Source organism: Thunnus albacares, chromosome 13 (genome assembly GCF_914725855.1).
Source record: "Thunnus albacares chromosome 13, fThuAlb1.1, whole genome shotgun sequence".
Classification (NCBI taxonomy): domain Eukaryota; kingdom Metazoa; phylum Chordata; class Actinopteri; order Scombriformes; family Scombridae; genus Thunnus; species Thunnus albacares.
Window position 1 is genome coordinate 15,132,778 of NC_058118.1, and position 20,240 is coordinate 15,153,017.

Genomic DNA, 20,240 nt, shown 5'->3' on the forward strand with positions numbered 1-20,240 from the left:
AACAAACAATTCCAATAAGTTTCAAGTGCTCATTTCTGAGTCTGACTCAAGTTCATGTCTCAAGTCTCAGCTCTATAGCTATATATATACTGATTAAATCGACAACAACCTACCAGTAAGCAACAATGTTTATTCTTAAATACATATACATAAAAACCCATTCATAAAAAGACACAAAGTGAATATCAAGTTTGATATTTTGTGCTAAAACCGTCATATACATGGGGATAACTGGCTGTGGGGTATACATTACATTGCATAGCTTGGATTGGCATGTGAGGGATGTGACTCAAAAAGTGCATTTGATGTCAGATATGGTGTTATTTCCCAATTTGTCAGGGTCAACACATCACAGCCGGCAGACTATTAGCAGTATAAATCCTCACATCCCTCGCTAATTCACATCTTGGCTGATTTCCGGCTCATGTACATCACATTGGCTAACCCTGATACATATTGGAAATAATTATAGCATGATGACTGACAACACCATAATAAGACAAATATTTAGGAACACTGATTTCAGCATGTTGAATTGTCACAGCAGAATAAGACACAGGTTTAACAACACATGTAAACAAGAAATTTCACTAGTGGCATCAACAAAATAATGAAACAGCAGATAATATGAAACATCTCAAACGTAATATTTTTCATGGTGACATACTGATCGGTGAGCAGCTACTTTGTTTGCATCCTTTGTTCAAAAACATGAGTCAGAACACTGAAATCCCAAACAGCACCAGTGACAAAGTTTACAGGAACACAATGTGAGAAGAATAGAGGTCAAATAATTGGATATGGATACAGTATTTGCATGTTCACAGCACCACACTTATTAGCAGTGTAACAAAGAAGTGGAAAGTGGCTCCGCAGAGTTTCTCTTCAGTCAACAGTAGTAAATTGTGTTACAACACACAGTCCATTCTCTGTAAATGAAATAACTCCTGAGATGAGTGTTTTTATATATACGTAACATAAGCAGTGTTTAGACAATGTATTTTGAATAAATATGATCACAGGAACACACAGTGAGGCAACGATATTGCAAGGATGGATAGCTGTAAACATTGTGCTAACAGAAGCAGTGTTGAACTGTAAACACATGACCTAGAAAATGATTGAGTTTAAAAAAAATGCAAAAAAAAAAGAGATGAGAAAAAACAGTGTGAACCCAACTCTACAGCAGCAGATATGCTCAATATAGCTAGGAAAACCTTTCTCAGCACATGATAAACAAAATACAGAACAAGTATACATAACTGAATAAAATGATTAGCTGGTTAATAAACACAAATTCTGACAGCAGTGGTATTAATCTCCTGTCTGATAAGAGAGTTGTGCCAGTTTAGTTCAGAGATAAGAAACAAGTGTTGGCATCTTGTGTTCATGTTTTTCGTTACACATTGTGTAATCCAGAATGACTGTCCCAGCAAGTATTTTGGGACAAAATAGTAGGCCTGAAGGCACAGTTCACCCCAGAATGAAAATTAATGTACTCATGCAGCACGTTTTGTTGCCAAACATTTGCACTATGGGTTAAATATTTATAATAAGTCCAATATTTACCTTAACATCTACAATATTTCACTAAATAGTATTATCCTCTGGCCATGCATGAACTTTATAACCATTCTGAGGAAATATTTGAGATAATAATGTAAATATTGGACTTTTGGGACCATAATGCAATTGTTAAGGTAGTGAAAGCCTTGAATGTTCTGCAACATATGTTTTCAAAAATGTCTTTTATCCTTTGCAAGCTGTAGAAAAGATGATCTTGTTACCATTCATATTTGGGGAGACACATGGAACTACCAGGGCTCACACACTTCAGTGAAGTTTTGACTGACACAGGGTTGAGTCGATAACATTTGAGTGTTCTTTTATAGGTGAATTATTCCTCTCAGTGTCATCTAGTCCCCTTTTACCCAAGGTACACCCGCAGCACTAAATCTCTGACTTGGCCTGCGTGACACTATCTTTATGAGAAAAGTGCTCTTGGTGACTGAACTGTCCTGAAGGGATTTAGCTGCTTCAGGCACTTTAACACCATAAAGCCAGTAAGAGAGAAAGGAAATGTCATGCTACCAGCGGCGCGAGTTGGAATGTAAAGTGAGGACAGTGTATGGGACTGTCATGTTGTTTTCTGTTACAGTGATCAGGTAACTGTAATGGATCCAATACTGTAACCCCCCCCCCACTAACAGGCACACACACCCAATAATGCATATGATCAATCTCAGATTTTTGGTGTTATGTAATTTAATACCAGATAAAAAAAAGAAAATCCAAAATTTTATAAAAGCCCCACATACTCTTTGTCCCTTTGTCCATCTGTCCATCCACACATCCATTGCTCAGACCTCTGAGCTGTTGTGGCAGTCTTGCATCCTCACCACCAACATGGGTTCTGTGCTAACAGACCCTTTCACCACCTCCTGCACCCCCTCTCTCCATCCTTCCTTCCCATCCTTCTGCCTGGATCGCAGCACAAGCACAAGGGTCACAATGATCAGGATAGTCAACAGCAACCCTACAAGTGCCCCCACCACAGTCACCAGACCCTCCTCTTCCTCCTTTGCATTCAGCTCACTAGGTTCCAGCCCATCGGTGAGAAGCTCATTCAACCCCCCCGCACGTCGCTTGGTGCGGTCCAAGGTGATGTGCATGATATTGGTGCCTCGGCTGTTGTCTGCGCCGATATCCTCAGCAACCTCTGGGACTTCATCACCAACCGACCTCCTGGAGCGATGACCTCTACCGCTTGTTGAGGTCAAGGCGAGATTGTTGCTTGTGGAAACAAAGGAATGGTACTCCAGGCTGCGCTTTCCAATGCCTCTGTTGGCATTCTCTTTGGAACGAACTGTGTAAATGGTGTGTATGTACCACTCACGACCTGCAGCAACCTGAGGAAAACACATAATTATGCATATCTTAGAATTATATTCAGTTTAAAATGACACAAAATACAAAAAGGCATCTTGCAAAAAGAGAGAAATGTCTCATTTTTGATAACATGGGACCTGCTAGTGCTAAATTGAATCATTATTAGACCTTGGATATTTGGCAAAAGTACACTTTACCATTCAAGCTGTGATACAGCTGGATTGATTGATTGACAGTCATCAAATATTAAATCACAAGACAGTGTAATTGGTTACTTTCACTGTGGTCCTCCAATAACCACACAATACAACAGAAAACCATAACATCAGTTGAGGCAAAACATACAGTACATATATTAGTGGAGCGACAAAGCCTATATTCAAAGCTTTGACATTTTATACATTGAATGACAAAGTAGCATACTAGCTACTGGTTGACAATAAAACTCAGTCATTGGCTATGAGGCTTGAATACAATGAAGCATACCTGGAACATAGCTGTAGAGTCCACTCTAAAGCCATCAGACCCAGGCTGTCTGACGAGGGACATGGCTGATGGATCATCCACTGCCAGCACAGCATTAAAACTGACATCACCAAACACACGTGCCTGAGTCTCTGGCTGAGCCTTGTCCTGGTGAGGTGTGTTAGATTGAGAAGAGATAGAGTAAAAAAGGTAGAAAGGGAATTATGTTTGTATTGATTGTAAAATTCTGTTTTGCATCCCTTTGCTTACTAAAATTGTGACATGTACTTACAAGAATTTTGAATCTATAGAGCAATGACGGAGAGTCAGCCAGGCAGCCAAATTCAAATTTGGTTGGGTTATACTTTGGTACATATCCATCAGCACCAGTGCAGAGGAACACTTTCTCTATGCTACAGAAGAAAGAGTCTCCCAGGTTCTGCACAGGGTCCACCATGACACGACCGTAGATCGTATCACCTGAAATAAGGGAAGAAGACATGAATCCTAAAGCCTACTCCAAGCTGTGAACATGAACCATACTTAAAAGTCCAAGGAGGACAGAATATTTAATACACAAATTTAAATTAATTTAAAGGGCTATACTGCTGGTTTTGCATGTTTTAGCTGATGAACTACAAATCCATATACTTACCAACAGATATACCAACAAATGTCCACAACATACCACTGTTTTAGGATTAATTTTCAACCTTCCAAGAGGTTTCAGTTCATCTAAAGTAGCCAGAGTGCATTGTTATACTGAATTTGAGTTTGCTTATTGGTTGTCTTCCAGGTTCTCAAATCTCAGATGTTGGTTCCTTTAAAAACATAACTTTAACAAAATATAAAGCTGATGTAATGTTCACTGTAGTTAATCAATGTGATTGATTAGCTACAGTATGTCAAGCAAGGCCTAAATCTTTGCAATTTTAATTTTGTACTGTACTGGCATAAACTCAAACCAATAGCTTCCTGAAAAGTAGAAAATCACCCATCGAAAAGTTGACAAACATTATTTAAAGCTAATTGCACCTGTAGTTAATGACCTAAAAACATCTACAACCACTAGTATAGTCCTTTAAACCTTCACTACACAAATGATAAAAGTTCTTTGACCTTGTAACAGGACTTACCCTCAGAAAAGGCTACATCGCTCTCCTGACCGAAACCCATGGAGCCATCAGAGAGCCATAGGCTCCTCTTGGACAACAAGAACATCTGAGTGTTCAGACTGAACTCCACTGCAACTGGGTCACTCACCTGGAAAAAGATGCAGATACTTAGTGAAGAAAGAGAGAGAGCTAGTGACAAAAAATACAGAGAGAGAGAAAAAAGATCTCCCTACGACAAAGAAATATGACTCTTTTGGATCTTATAATAAGTAATTCCAAACAAAGACTTCCTTACTTGCTGAAATCTGATGTCTAGGTCGAAGGTGACTGGTTCTCTGGGGCTGCAGACAGGTGGAACAGTGTATTCCATATTCTGGGCAGTTGTACAGGGGATAAGCTTCACTGTGTAGGTCCCTGAGTAGTCTCTCACCTGTACAGAGCAGAAGGAACCGATACTTAGGTGTCAGTTTGTATCTGTTATTTACACAGTGGATGTTTTAGCTCCTGTACCAGGGCACAAACAAAATTCATGCTGTCATACTTACAGCAAAGTCAGAGGTGAACGTCCACTGCTGGACTGGCTGGTTGTAAGTAGGCTCACTCCTCACTAAGGTGAGGTTAAAGGTCAGGCCGGGGTGGTCCACACTCATCACCATGGATGACATGGATGTTGCTAAGTAAAGGATATTAAGAGGGGGAGAAGTTCATACTGCATCTTCAGCACTGGTTATTATTGAGGAATAGTAAGTCTGATATGATGACAACAATCTGTCAGTCTCACCAGCTCTTTTTATTCTGCCTCCAGAGTGAGACTCCACAAACAGACCCCTGAAACGAGCCTTAGTGCGGAAGTTTACCACCAAACGTCCCTGGTCATTGATGCGCATACTTGTGGGATACAAAGCACCTGGGAAAATAGATACACACACACACTTAATTCTACAAAACTGATTTTATGTGGATGATATCTGGTCTAGACGCACTATCTTGGGAACTTACCTTGTAGCTCAGCCTGCGGGGGGCTGCCGATGCCATCCTTCCAGAGAATGGCTGTATCGTATACAAAAGTGAGGCGCAGCTCTGACTGTAGGTCAAAGTGCTGCCAGCCACCGGTGCCCACGGGGGAGTGAAACACATATGAAACGTAAAGAGGCACCCGCAGGGTCACGTAAGACTGGACAAGGTTCAGCACCTGTAAGGATGTTTTCAGTGATGAGTAAAGTGAGGCTTTTGATATGTCTTAGAAAACAAAATCATTTAAATCCATCCATACTTGAACATGCCTTTTGCTTCATTATCCTAAATAAAAACAGTTCAAATTTGAAGCTCATTATTTACAAGGATCACTACTTATTTACTTAGTTGTGGTTGATGTTATAAAGCAAAAAATCTTCAGTGTGTCTTAAAAAACTGTATCTTCCTTTTAGGTTAAAGGGTGATTGTGGGTCGATAAGCTATAATAAGTACTGAAAAGATGTAACAGATGCACACGTAGTTCTCCTCCACAAGGTGCTTGAACTACTTTCACTCCTACTCAAGGTTCACAAAGATGCACAAAAGTCTTCCTGTGTTGTGCAAAAGGAACTACAGTGGGCAGTGATGTGGGCTTGTATTGTTCTTTTCTATTTTGGTTTTATTTTTTCCAAGTATTTAAAACATGATAATTGATTTGACCATTAATGAAGTCCATGTGTGATCTCTAAAATATTGATTTGTAATTACATACACTTTGGGAAATAATTTGAACACATTTAATTTGCTTTTGTAAAGTGAAAAAGAACTGCCACAGTTCTACTCAACACCATTTGTCAGGATAATATACAACATAACTTGAAATCCATATGAACTAAAACCAGCCACTAGGTGTCTCTGCTCACCAACATTATTTCTAAAATTATGTGTGACTTCACTTACCTATATGCCCACACACATTTGACAAAGCTAGAGTCTCCCTTAGAAATGTTGTTTGATGTGAAGTGAAAATGTGTCAATTTGCATAGTCAATTACCAAACCGAACACTGGGCAGGAGATTAACTGGCAAGAGAAACTGAGGAAAGCAATTTGGCAGAAGATGTTTTCAGTAAAAAAGTAAAAGACTGTAATTCCTAATCCTTTCATTGCTTTCCCTTCTCTGATAAACCATTTCTTCATCTCTTGGCAAATATACTGTAACATGAGGCCATCTAAAAAACATTTGAACACAAAGTACCACTACGCTAAGTGTCTTGTATAATATTTCTGCCAACAGAATCTCCATCAAAGACACAATAAACATAGCTGAAATTTATCCAATCCACCACAGTGTCTTTGAAGGATAAATTGTGAATCACTGAATCAGGATCCAAATTACAAATTAAAGGACAGCTAACTAAGAGACAAGCCAGCTCGACCCTAATTTTATTACAAAACCTCCTAAAATAGATTATAACTAACTGAAACAGAATAAAGATAGCAATGATAATAGTTTATTATAAATTATATTATCTCCTACTGCCTTGAAATGTCATGGTCTTTTTTTTCCTTGGGAGTTTGACTTTAATTTTAGAAGCACATGTACTATACAGCAGTTTTGTAGAACAAAATACAAAGCTTTCTCGAAGACCTAAGAGCCTTTGGCCACAATAGAATAAACCCCTGATCAAGGTGATTACAGCCCAAATCAAATATTCTTTCAATGTCAATTTTGTCTTTTGTTCTTTAAAGGTAGGTGAATTATTCCATTCTTTCTGTGCTCTTTGCTTCTTGCACCCTGATGGAGCTGCAAGGCTGAGAAAGTTTCTATTTCCTTTAGCACTCCTTGGACAAAAACACATAACCCTAGTGACAGTGATCTCCCTTAACGAAGTGGACTTAAAAGTCTTGTGGATGACGGGTGTCATGTCTAACTATGTGTGCAAGTGGTTCTTGCTGTAAATGGGGACAAGTAAATTAATTTCTCTCTATCTATCATACTGCTTCTCCATCTCCTTCTCAAACACACACACACACACACACACACACACACACACACACACACACACACAGCAGTCTGATCAGCCACAAGAAACTCACAGATCAAAGGCTGGAGGAACACAAAAGAGCAGCAGGACATGAGCAAAGGAGCAAGGGAGCAAGGGTCTGTCTCCGAATCCACAATAACAATAAGAACCAGGAGAATGCTCTGTACAGTATACAACACAAGCAACAATTGCAACATCTGCTGCAATGATGCAACAACAGCAATTTGCTACTGGAAATTTGTAAGTATCTAACTGACAGCTGAACATAATGCCGAAATGTAACAGTAAAGTCGGACTTCTCTGGTGAGCTGAAATCTCTTCACACCAGCCAGCCAGTAAAATAAAAACTGATTAAAGCCGGCTGATAGGTAATTAAGATTTCTGCTCTTGAGCTTTGCATGATATTGGTGCACTCAAGACATAAAACTCCAAAATAACTATAATTTCTTACATGATTTCACAGATTTTCTGTGAATCTAAGCTGCAATGCTCCATGTTGGAGGTGGTGAGCATTACAGAGGGTGGCTGACAGGTTGGCCATACTGTGTGTGAATGTGTATGTTTGTGTGAACGCACATTAAAAGTTGTCAATCACATTCTGGGATACAAAGCTGGCGAACACACGCACACACACACACACACACACACACACACACACAAACACAAACATGCACTGAATGAGACATAAATGCAGGCAAACAGATATGGTGCCGTTCTGTCTGTGCGACCCTCTCATTCAGAAAGCTGTAAATAGACTGAACATACAGATATAAACACACACAGGTGGACACACACACGCAAAGGCTAACAGTCAAACAGATGTACATACAAACCCTAGATAGGAATTTTTACGGTGTGGACAAATGTACACAGAAACACACTAAAACACAGATACACACACCTGTCCATCAGTCCCTATGGTGCCTCCACAGTCAGTGAGCAGCTCAGACATGTGATAGTAGCTGGTGAACTCCCAGAGACAGGCCTCCAGGTTGAGATTCCTGTAGAAGCGCAAAGTGCTGGTCCCCCGCAGAGAGCTGCTGAACTGATAGGGCGCTGCTTCTCCCATGCTTTCAGTGTTGCGAGTGGAAGCGGTGATGAAGCTGTGACCTGTGGTGACCTCATTGTAGTCAAGCAGGTTTGAGCAGCGGTGGTTTCCAACCCGGGTACCATCGGGACTGAGAGTCAGCTCAAAGTTCATGAGAGGGCGAGTGGAGATTACTGGAAGCATGCCTGCAAGGTATAGAGAGACAGTGTGATTCTGACTGTGTGCTACTACCTTTGATATACGTACTGAGAGAGGTGATTATTTCAGAAACTTAGACGAAAGACACTGTGGAGAGAAGAGGGGAAAAGTGAGGAGAAGGAAAGCAGGAGAGCAACAGAAAAAAAGGAAGAAGGAAACCTAGAGGAGACGAGGCAGAAGGAAACTGATTAAAAATCAAGAGGGGAATGTTAAGTAGCGGGTGTGCTGGAGGGTTTGTACAGCAGGGTTCGATACAACCCGGCAAGATCTATATTCTGGCTGTCACGCTCCTGAGGATCCCCAGACGTGAATATTACACACACTACATTACACTTCACTTCATCTGTGGTACAGGTCCTGCCTCCAGCTACTACCTACCATCTATGTGAGGCATGGTGACAGTCACTTTGATGAGGTTCGGGTGTTTCGGGTCATCTGCTCCAGTGTAGCGTAGCTTGGCAGAGAAAGGCTCAGCACCAACGGTCCCCATCTTACGTGGTTGACACATACCTTTATGTGACAGGGGAGAAGTAGAGAAGACAAGAGAGGGTCTGAGGACAAGGACAAACTGGATTGCTATGATTGTGTCTACAGGTGATTACTTCTGTGAAAAAAAACACTGTTAAAATAGCTACTGTAATGTGCTGTGATAGACATATTTCTCATAATCTGCCTGATCTATTACAGCATCAGGTAATGATTTCCAAATTGTGAAGAATACCTTGCAACCACCTGGAGAGAGTATGCATGAACTTGCATTATATTCAGGATGTGTGGGTGGAGTGAGTACAGCATAAATGATAGCAATAGCAAAAGAGAGAGGTTGTATTTTTTTATCATCTGAGAAAAGAGTGAGAGCTCCGACCCTCTGACTCAAAGCATTAGCTTTTAACAATGGATTCTAGTTTATTGTGGCTGTTATAAGCAGCAAAAACGTCTCTACAATGAATTTTTCATTTTATTATTTGCAAAATGGTCTCCAAAGGTTTCTTTGTATTTCCGTCTGAGGGCCTGACATTACATTTCTTTAATCTTTAATTAATCATTGGAGTTCTTAAATAGCTGAAAAAAATCACAACTCAACAACAAAATGAAAATGGGATCAGAAAAGCTGTATTGTCAATACTTGTTTTCAAGTGATTTTGGTGGGGGTTTTTTCTTTTATGCAGTTGCAGTAGCATCTGTTAAGGACTGTTCATTCAAAAGCTCTATTCCTATATATTCATAATGCTTGGTAAACAAAACCCTTTTTAATCTCTTAGCAACATGGGGCCAAATCTCTGTTTAATCCCCCCTTTAAAAGAGTGGCAACATAAGACATGGAGATGGATGCTCATTGTTCTGTCCTTACCTTCCTGCTGGCTGACAGTGACGATGGGGCTGCTGAGCTCTAAACCCTCATCCCCGTTAGAATTAACGGCCCTAGCGGCACACTGAACCCTGGACCCTGCCTGGAAGTAGACTGAGTCCAATGTTATCATTTTGGAGGATGTAAAGAAGGTGTCAAAGTCCACCTCCCTCATGGGACTGGTGACGCCATCAGGGCCAGCTGGGGCACTGATGAGCCAGCGGTATCGGGTCAAGGTGTTGTTGATGTGCTCGCTGACACAGATAGAGCCTGTCTTGTCATAGTCTGGATATTTTGTGTCGCAAGCCTAAAGGATGGATAAGAAATGTAGCAGGAGTAGGCGGGTGGTTAGGGACAGCAGAGAGATGGGAAAAGATACAGCAGATGCCGGAGGACAAAAGGAGAGAGAGGAACAGAATACAAATGAGTAATAAGTAATTGTTGCCAAGGAAATCCAGATGTTTCAGTGTGTTTTCATATTTGTGTTCTTAAAATAGCTTTTTTATAGTTAGAAAGAGAGGTAAGCTTTGAAGCCTTTGTGTGGATATCATTTTAAATCCGTTGACACCGCATCTCCTGGTACAGCACTCAACAGTTTTTGACAAGACTACTTCATTTTATCTCCCTGGGGAACTTCCTACGTAGCTGACCACAATGCAGAGAAACACACATACTCACACGGAGAGCCCTACGCACCCACAGCAGTCACCTGAGAAGCAAGTGGCTTAACACATCACAAAAATCCATTTAAGTGTCTCACTCAGCCTGTATTCAAGAGTGGAAGTGATTCTCCTGTGGATGAAAGCACGAGGACTGTGGCCTACTAAATGGTGTAAAATGTCTTTTGAGGACAGGCTAGGGAACTCCGGAAGGACAGTTTAACTTTGGCTGAAGAAAAGTATTGCTCCTGAGGGATAACAATTTGCCCTCCACTCCCACAGGATGTGGGTCCTGATTAGGTCCTGCTACCTCATTACAGAAAAAGCCTATAAATTTAATGGTCGTCTGTCAAGTAGTCTGTTGCTAGAGTGTACTGTTTCTGTGCAATTCGAGCAATTAGGCTAATTTCTATTCTATCCTATATTTCAGTTGATTTCAGCTTGACTCACTGTGACACAGATGACGGGGTAGCCGGCTGGTGGGTGGAGATTATCTGGCGTCCTGGTGACATCATCGTAATAAAGCAGCGACACCACATGAGGCAGAGAGGGGAAGGTGACGTCAGCCATGCTGTTGGTCTCCTCGATGTAAACTATCACTTTAGTTACCTGTTTCAGAAAAAAGAAGTCAGAGGTGAATGACAACTGCAGACACAGTGCTGTTTGTCAATCAAGACATCGTGAATTACTATCAATGTTATAATGAAACTCATCACAGAACTGGATGTACAGGAAGATGATGATCTCACAGCCATGGCTGATTCAGGGTTTTTCTTTTTACCCTTCTCTCATTTCTCTTTCTCTGCTTCTTTTCTTTTTTTTCTAGGATAATCTATTATTTATTGTAAAATGTTTTCACTGCTTTTCCAGCTGCAACTACAGTAAAGTGGTGCTGTTGTCTGGACCAGGACACCCTTGTCAAAGAAATCCCTGATCTCAGCAGGACTGACCTGGATAAATGTGGGTCAAATCAGAAAAGATAAAAAGTTTTTCATCTCTTTACTTTTTCATCAAGCTGAAATTCCATAACTGTCAGTCTCGATTTTCTTTGAGTGGTGTGTGATGGCTGGGTATGAAAACATTCCTGACCTGAGTTTCAGCCACCATGTTTTCATCAGGCTTCAGGTGGAGAGTAAAGGCTTCTCTCATCTCTCTGACCCCATCATATAGCACCTCCACCTCCACCACATGTTCCTTGTCCCCCTGTTTGAACTCGATGTCTGGGCACACACAAACACACACGGATACAAATACACAAATATCAGGAAAATCAGTTTAAAATGTAGCTGATTTATTGTAAACAATTCACACAATACAGCACAAACTTCAATAGCACAGGCAACGTGAGTAACTTTTGTTGTTGATTTTTCTGTGGAGATAAAAATAGTCAAGTGACATCGAGGCCAAGTTTTCTGAATTTAGTTTTCCATAAAAATGAAAGCCTCACAGGTTAGCCTAGTTCATGTTTTATTGCTTCAGAGGAATATACACTTAGCTAAAAAGCATCGAAGGTTTCTATTTGCATAGTGCCAAAGGTGGTCCATCTCCTTTTGAGGTACAGTAAGTAACAGCTTTGCATTAGAAATGTGCTGTGCTGAGGAAATATTGTGCAAAATGGGAAATTCAACACTGCGTGATTCAAAAACTGCTGGGGATACTTGCACTATTTGAACAGTGGGTAGGCAGGTATGATTTGAATAGACTGAATGTATTCATAAATATTTCAAGCCTTGATTAGGACACATTCACTGTTCTCAATGCTGAGTGGATAGGAAGGAAGGTTTCACCCTGCTGACAAAGCATGAAGACTGTTGAAATTCAATTAAGAATTACATGACCCTCCACTGGACTTTTGCTGAAATTACCTTTCCGCCATTTGGGATGAAATTAGAAATCAATGACCCTTGCCCAAATAAATCCCTATGCCCACATTTATTAATTCAACATTCCTATAGGAAGCCTTGTTTCACACTTGTCAAAAATTGTCTTATTAGGTGCAGGAAATTCATAAAAAAATATTTTCGAAATATATCTGCAGGCCAATGAAAATAGTATTTTGTATCCTGGGAAGTTTTTGACCACTACTGGTGCTGTAGAGTAATGTCTTGATGGGTGGGTGCCTGTATTTGCATCAGATGTTGTAACAGCATGATAAAAATAGATGAAGGTCGCAAGCCAATGAAAACAATGAAGGTGTTGACACACAATAAAAGGCATAGGAGCTGTTTTATGGGGGAGGAGATGCATGTTAGGCCATAAACTGCTGTAATAGTGGTTTTTAATGTTTTAGCCTATTTAGTACAAATTACATTTACTTTTGCTAACCGTGCCGGTGTGTTTTAGATTTTTGGATGATCTAAATCAGTTACTTAACTCTTGTGAACATCAAGTGTGCATCATTTTTTGTTAAAGGCATGTTAGAGGTGCGTGGGTTTGCTGTTTAATTATAGCTTGATCTGAAAAGTCTCTGCTGCCCATTTTGGTGAGAAATATTGCTGTATAGAAAATCAAGTTTGTTTACTATTAAAACACCACAATACTGCTTTTACTATCATAGCCAATAAAAGGATGCGTGTAAGGATTACCTTGAGACACAGGGTAGTAGTCCTCTCCTGAAACTGCTGAGCCGTCTTTGGTGTGAACGCGAACAACAGACACCTTTGATGTGTCACCCACTCGAACTACGGGGATCTTTACAGTTGCCACGGCGCCGGACTCCTTGGGTTCACTAACACTGAACTTGGTTTCCAAAAAGCGGATGATGGGTTCTACGGAGCACCGAAAGGGAGGAAAATATAATCAAATGCTGGCCCATTGTTTGATTATGGAAATAAACCTTGAATTATCAATTAAACAACAATTATATATTAAAAACATTAATTTATACTAGGCATTTATGTTTCAGATTCATAACTCTAATCTTTACAATAATTCAGATAAATAAAAAACTGGATTAACTGATTTTTATATAACCATCAGCTGCATTCCTGATTTATCTCCACTTCTGTGTCAGCCCTCTTCATCTCACTTACTGTCAGCTGTGTCCTTGATTTTCACCAGGGTCTCATTCAGAGCTCCCACTGATGCACCAAACTGTGAGTCGCTTTTCGGGTTCCCTAAGACCAACCGCAGCTCTTCTCCTTCCTCGTACAGCGTGTCATCAACCAGTGACAGAATACAAGGCTTCTCCGCCTCACCTAGAGTGTACAGTGAGATGGTGATGACGGGACATGTCAAAAAATTTTTGAGGTAGAAGAAAGGATAGAATGACATCTACAATAATTCTTTTTGCAGCATGTAACACCTTATTTATATAACTATTCTCCCCTTTATTCTGTTCCTTCAGAGGTTTTGGAAGCTGTGTGTACATATTTTGTAAAAAATAATACTAAAAATTACAGCGCAGTGGGTAATGTGTTAGGCATAGTTAAACTTGCAAAGTACTGTTGATTTTGGAAAAAAAAAAAGGCGACAAAAAAACCTGAAAACACCTGGGGGAGCTGTTTATTTAATTAAAAGGGTGTCAGCTATCAAGATACAAGTTGATTAAAAAAAAGAGAGAAAATAAGTGTGATGTATTTGTGTGATTACTGAAGTACCTGGTAAGAAAGTGATGATGGATGCATCTGTATTAGGTCGCTCGTCAAAGTCTGAGACAACCTGTGCAGCTCCCTGACGGGTGTAACAGCGAACAGTGGATTTGTGTCTGATGTCACCACTGCGGTACACTGTGGCTGTGATGCGACCGTCATGCTCCTCTCCAAAGTACACCGGCTCACGGAACTGGACCTTAGGCACTGTCAGACAACCACCGAGTTCAAACATCATTTATAACAAAGGCAGTAATCATGTGTCTCATTCTGTCTGGGCTGAAATCAATAGATTAAACTGATTTTAAACATCAAATCAAATAACATAGCTGTCACGACAAGCTCTTTTCTGACTAAACATTGGTTATAAAGGTTTGAATTGGTGCAATTCTACTCACTAATAACAATAAAACATATACACACAGCACATTTCAAAGAAAAATATGCAATTAAATATGCTTCACATTAACAGTAAAGAAAAAAATAAATACTGTAGGTGAGAAAAGATATACATACAGTAAAACAAATCACTTACAGTCAGACACAGAGTCATTGATGAAGACTGTAGCCTTCCCAGGTTCTCCCAGGATACCATTCACTGCCATGCGTAGGACCAGGTCAAAGCTCTCAGTCCCCTCCAGCTCTGGCTGTCCCAGATCATCCAGAATAGTGACCCTAAACGTCTGCATGCTGACGCCCGGAGCAAAGTCCAGGTTACGACTGATGCCCACATAGTCAATACCGGCTGGAGGAAGAACAGAGTGAGATGATGGGTTGGAAGAAATGACAATGGAGTTAACATACAGGAAGCAGACAAATGATTTTATTGGTAAATTCAGTCATAAGCAACACTTGACTCTATGACAGGGAGCTTACCTTCTGCAGAGACAGGCTCGGCCTTGCGAGAGCGAACGGTGACAGTGCCAGTTTTAGAAAGATCAGTTCCTGTCCTCCACACTTTGACCTCCACATATCCATCACTCTCATCCACGTGATACTCCACCTCTCCAAAGTAAAACACTGGAGCTAGAGAGCAAAGAAAATAAAAAACGAAAGAGACAGTAATCAAGAGTCAATCTTGTGTATTCTACGTTACAGGTTCATAATTCCCTGTTGTGATCCCTGTCTGTCTTCACTGATGCAGTTTTACTGTGTTTGACATCCTGCCATGAATTTCCAGACTCTTTTGATCAGTGCGCATTTGGTGCAGATGATTTGGTCTTTTTAGTGCTCTAGTTATCTCAATAAACCTCATATCAAAGTGCTAATTGATGCCTGTAGCTGACAAATTTAATGGCATTCAACATCATATAGTGACCGCCTTCGTAGCAGAGTTTGTATTTGCGACCTTGTTACTTTACTTATTCTTAAGTCTTAATGCTACTTGTCTTTTCTCCTTATGCATGCACCTGAGGTAACATTAGACATGTCAGCAGCTGGGGTCAAACAGCGACAGCCCATTAGTCTGAAGTTAAACTGCAGGGAAGCATGACCTTTCAACCTCTCCTGGCCTTTCATCCCACCTCATTGTTACCATTCTTCTGACAGAAACCACTAAGTACTTCCAACAAAAAAAAGATGCAGTTAGCACTGAAAAACAAGGCCTCTGTGTGTGTGTGCGTGTGTGTGTGTGTATGTGTGTGTCTTTCTCTGAATGTTGTATAGTGAGATGGTGAGACACAGAGAGAAAGCGGCCCCCTAGACAGCTCAAAGGCTTGTTTGAACTGGCATTGTTTCCTCAGGCAGCAAAGGCAAGACAGTCCAATGTGTTTGACAGCTTCATCTTTCACAAACCCCCCTGTCAAGTCAAAAAAAACTGACAGGAATAAAAGTTCCTCTGTTTGCTATTCTCTCTCACTCGACTCCTTTCTTATATTCTGCCATATAATCCAAAAATAGCATGCATATTTTCTTTTTTTGTCATGATCAAACACTTTTTTTTTCCTGAATATTACTTAACTGATATATGAACTTTCATATTTTATTTATATATTTTAACTGGGCCAGATGACAGAAGCTAAGCACAGCATATTTAACTAAGGGACTGAGGAACTTTACTGCAGTTACATTTTGACTCTCAACTCGACAGACTAAGTGACAGCCCAGGGCAACAACATCCAGTGAGTATCACACATCAAGTGCAGCCTGCGCCCTCTCTCTCTCTGCGTCTAAAGACTCGTTTACTAATTGCCTCTGTCTTTCTCTTATACCTTTCCCTCCTACACACTCGTCTTCACTGAACAGATGTAGCACTGGTTTGTAATGCTAATAGAATTTCTGTATTTGCACAATGGCAGAGTACAAGGAAAATTACAGATTGCGTAGGTGGGAAAAACGTGAAAAAACATCGGACCAAATATGCTGGTAAACAATGCAGGGGCTGTAAAGATTTTATTTTGGATGATTATTATTGTTAGAATAATACATGCCTCAACAATAGTGGCGGAAACGCACTGTAGCACATCTGTAAGCAGTATGTAAGCAATCTGGCACACATTCCTTCTATGATCAGAGAGGAAACTGCTGTTAATATACATGTCTGCATTCACACTTCCCGACTGCGCCCGGGGACGACAAATTCTCAACACGTTGAGAGGGAGTTGAGTGATGACTGATGAGTGAGAACTGCATCCTCTCTCCCCTCTAGGGCTACGCCTGTGGTTTAGCACTCTGAAGTGTGTGTGAGGACTTGGGAAGGTGTAAAGCCAAATTGTGATAATTATTATGTGTGGTGTGTCCATAGCCATTTGTGTGTCACTGCACCTTTAAGTACAGTTTATAGAGCATTCTCAGCTGTTTAGAAGGGCCCCTTGCTTCGGAAGTTGGTGACTGTTGTGGTGACATCTTGTAGAAATTTTGTCTTTATATGTTTGCCTGGGACTTAAGGTGCTTGTCATTCACTTATACCCCCATATCTTCATTTGAGAGTAGACAAGCTAGAGAGTATATGTTTTTTGATGTGTATATTACAAGCAATTCTACTTATTGCTAAGATTTGGGGGGAAAAAAATAAAGACATGCAGAAGTGGTGCATGGCGTAAAAATGCAGCACACTATGTGGGAAGAGAAATGTGGACACAACTTAACCATCATCTAAGACAGTGGTTCAAGACACTTTATACAGTCACAGGACAGAAAGGTTAGGAACCTCTTATCTAAGATGTGATGATATGATTTTTGCCTCTTTTTTTGATTAATTTGTTTCTTGTTTTAGTTTCACTAGATGCTAATGTGCAAGCTGTTGACAATTTCACCATTTCTTTCCTTTTCGTTTTTAAATGCATTTTTATACTGTATGTGGCAGGAGGCAAAATTAAGGAAGAAAATGAAGAAAATGGGAGATATGGGATTTGCCAAAATGTCCTGCTTGCATGCTAATTAAGGATATGCGGAAGATGGGATACATATATGACAGAAAATTTAACAATACAAATATTCTGTTTAAGAGTGGCGACTAAAGATGGTTGTGTGTTGCCCTATAATGACAACAGCTGAAACAAAATCCCTCTTGTTCTTAGTCAATCTCACTCCCGCAGTGGATAATAACACCACTTTTTATCTACAGCGAGTGCATAATGTACGAACAAGTGAGCAATTCTGCTGCTTCCAGAGTGTAACCAAAAGTAAATTCTATCTTAATATTGAAATGAGGGGATAGGTTTCCAAGAAATACTCTGAGCTAATCTACAATTCTACAAACTCAGCTGTGGCCATATGCACCCGACCGCGAGTGCCTGAATGTCCTCTCTCCTTGGCAGGGTACAAGGAAATGACAACACTCACTTTGAGTCAGAGTGTGCAGCCATGCAGAGCGCGATGCTCAGGGAGACAGGTACTGTAGAGTTTAATCTGATAAAGTACTAAATCTAGCAGGCACCCCTGGGCCTTTTTTTCAGCAAAAGAGACAGAAAGAGTGTGTGTGTGTGTGTGTGTGTGTGTGTGTGTGTGTGTGTGTGTGTGTGTGTGTGCATGAGATGGGGAGAGAGAGTGGTGGTAGTGGAGAAAAATATGGAAGGAGAACAGCAGACTGAACTTGACTTTGACCTGGGGGAAGGAAAAATGGGGCTAGAGAGCACTAGCAGTCACACTTAGAGTTTTTCAAGTGCATTTCTCACCACTTACCTTTGATGCACAATTTGAGGTCTAACTCGGTGCGCGTGGACACGTAGACACATATTCACGCATGCACAGTAGACGCAGGTAGCCACGCACGCAAATAAACACAGAACGTCGCAACTCTTGTTTTGCTATTTTCCTTGGTGAGTTGAAGTTGTACGTAAGTGAAGGAGGCTGCAGCTTGACTGCCTGGGCGCAGGTATTAGAGCACTGTCAGACGGTGTTTTATCCTCTGGGAGGCTAAAAATGACACATCATCTCTCACCGGAGTCAGGCTTTCACAAACACATTTCCATTACTTTGAACTCAACGTCACAACTGAAGTCTTCTGACAATTTAGTAACAATCAGGGAGGGTGTCATGTTCCTGCCCCCAGATGCCTCCACACACACATATATATACATATATTTAATTTGGCACAATTATTTGTATCCCTAACTGAGTTCTCGTCACTGCTTTATATATCCTTGCCTGTAGTCTGGCAATAGAATGACTTCACGTCTTCGCTGACACTATTCTTTCTGACAGAAACTATTTTAAAAATGACTAAATGAAAGTGCCATCAAATAGCTAGACTGTGAGTATTGACAAGAAAATGTCAAATGTCTGTGAAATAAGTCTACATTCTTCTAAGATTTCATCTTAATCTGATGATGGACACACACCCTGACATTTCCATTAGGCTCTGCAAGATAATTGTGGCCCCACATGCTACAAAATATTGTATTGTATTGTACTACTGATGACAATCAGATCCTCAAGAGTTATTCTGGATGGCAGATACAGTAAATGTAGATGCTCTTTTTCTACCACAGAATATTGCAAACTAATGAGATAAATTTACATAACAAGATAAGAAAACACTAGAACGAAAAGGACCAAAACATAAATTCAGAGAACGGCCATGGCCATGTTTATACATCTGGAGCATTGTGGCCAGTGAATGCAAATTATTTACACAGAGCTGTACTGGATGTAGCTCAATTAGACTTTCAATCTTATTTATTTGTTGATACATCTTCCTCAGAGCACATTTTAAAATGTTGGCTAGCACTGCGGTGCTTCAAGTCATACTAGTATTTTACTAGCAATAAACCAGGGCAACGTGGTGCATGGGGTGCGCTTGTCTACTTAATGCAAGATGGGTGGGTGGGTTTGATATATACAAGCATGTACAATGAGAGCCACAGTGTACATAAGGATAGAGAAGAAGATATTCTATGACTCATAACTTCCTTGACACTATTTAAAGTACATAATCTCTATGATGTAAACTCAAACACTGCTGGTATTTGACCCAAATCTGTTACACAACTGCTCCTTCATGTCTAAGAAAAAAACATGACTTTTACTGTAACAATCTATAGCATGGCATTTCACAAAAAAAAAAACTTGAGCAGAGTAGAACTGATATTCAGTCTCTCTAAAGTGAATCAATGCAATATAGTGAGATGATGGAGAATGCCTGTAGACTGGAATAGGTATTTCCCAGCAGGCTTTTATGTCTCAAGATAAATCCTCTACATATTTCCCTACCTTTCAGAAAATGCAATCTCCTCTGTCCATATGATGCTGTAACACGATTAAAGCAGACCAGGGACATGTGTGATAATGAAGTCCCACTGGACTCCTGTGCGAGTCTCAACTGTAATTAAAAACTGTCTGAATGATAGCAAGAGAGGAGTTTGATTCCATCTGTCTGCTGTGGATACACAGGGTCTATGTCAGGGTGTTCCCAGCACTGCTTTTCCTGCATGACTCAACACCCAGTATGTTTTTAAACAAGCTTAATTAAGGGAACTTTTGCAATGT

The 20,240-nt window shown here is 40.4% G+C and overlaps 1 protein-coding gene across 1 annotated transcript in view; it reads right to left on the reverse strand.

Moving 5' to 3' along the window:
- Nucleotides 1-119: 119 nt before the first annotated feature.
- The window catches only part of LOC122996056 (FRAS1-related extracellular matrix protein 2-like), a 62,219-nt gene continuing 42,098 nt past the window's right edge, over nucleotides 120-20,240 (reverse strand). The window contains exons 7-24 of the mRNA XM_044371581.1: nucleotides 15,189-15,338; nucleotides 14,848-15,057; nucleotides 14,322-14,519; nucleotides 13,755-13,919; nucleotides 13,308-13,490; nucleotides 11,812-11,942; nucleotides 11,173-11,331; nucleotides 10,067-10,370; nucleotides 9,094-9,225; nucleotides 8,371-8,702; nucleotides 5,469-5,661; nucleotides 5,251-5,376; nucleotides 5,015-5,142; nucleotides 4,765-4,899; nucleotides 4,491-4,617; nucleotides 3,647-3,834; nucleotides 3,376-3,522; nucleotides 120-2,909 (exon numbers count right to left, since the gene is read on the reverse strand). Of these exons, the coding sequence (XP_044227516.1) occupies nucleotides 2,361-2,909; nucleotides 3,376-3,522; nucleotides 3,647-3,834; nucleotides 4,491-4,617; nucleotides 4,765-4,899; nucleotides 5,015-5,142; nucleotides 5,251-5,376; nucleotides 5,469-5,661; nucleotides 8,371-8,702; nucleotides 9,094-9,225; nucleotides 10,067-10,370; nucleotides 11,173-11,331; nucleotides 11,812-11,942; nucleotides 13,308-13,490; nucleotides 13,755-13,919; nucleotides 14,322-14,519; nucleotides 14,848-15,057; nucleotides 15,189-15,338 (3,557 nt within the window). The 3' untranslated portion in view covers nucleotides 120-2,360. The remainder of the gene's footprint in view (nucleotides 2,910-3,375; nucleotides 3,523-3,646; nucleotides 3,835-4,490; nucleotides 4,618-4,764; nucleotides 4,900-5,014; nucleotides 5,143-5,250; nucleotides 5,377-5,468; nucleotides 5,662-8,370; nucleotides 8,703-9,093; nucleotides 9,226-10,066; nucleotides 10,371-11,172; nucleotides 11,332-11,811; nucleotides 11,943-13,307; nucleotides 13,491-13,754; nucleotides 13,920-14,321; nucleotides 14,520-14,847; nucleotides 15,058-15,188; nucleotides 15,339-20,240) is intronic.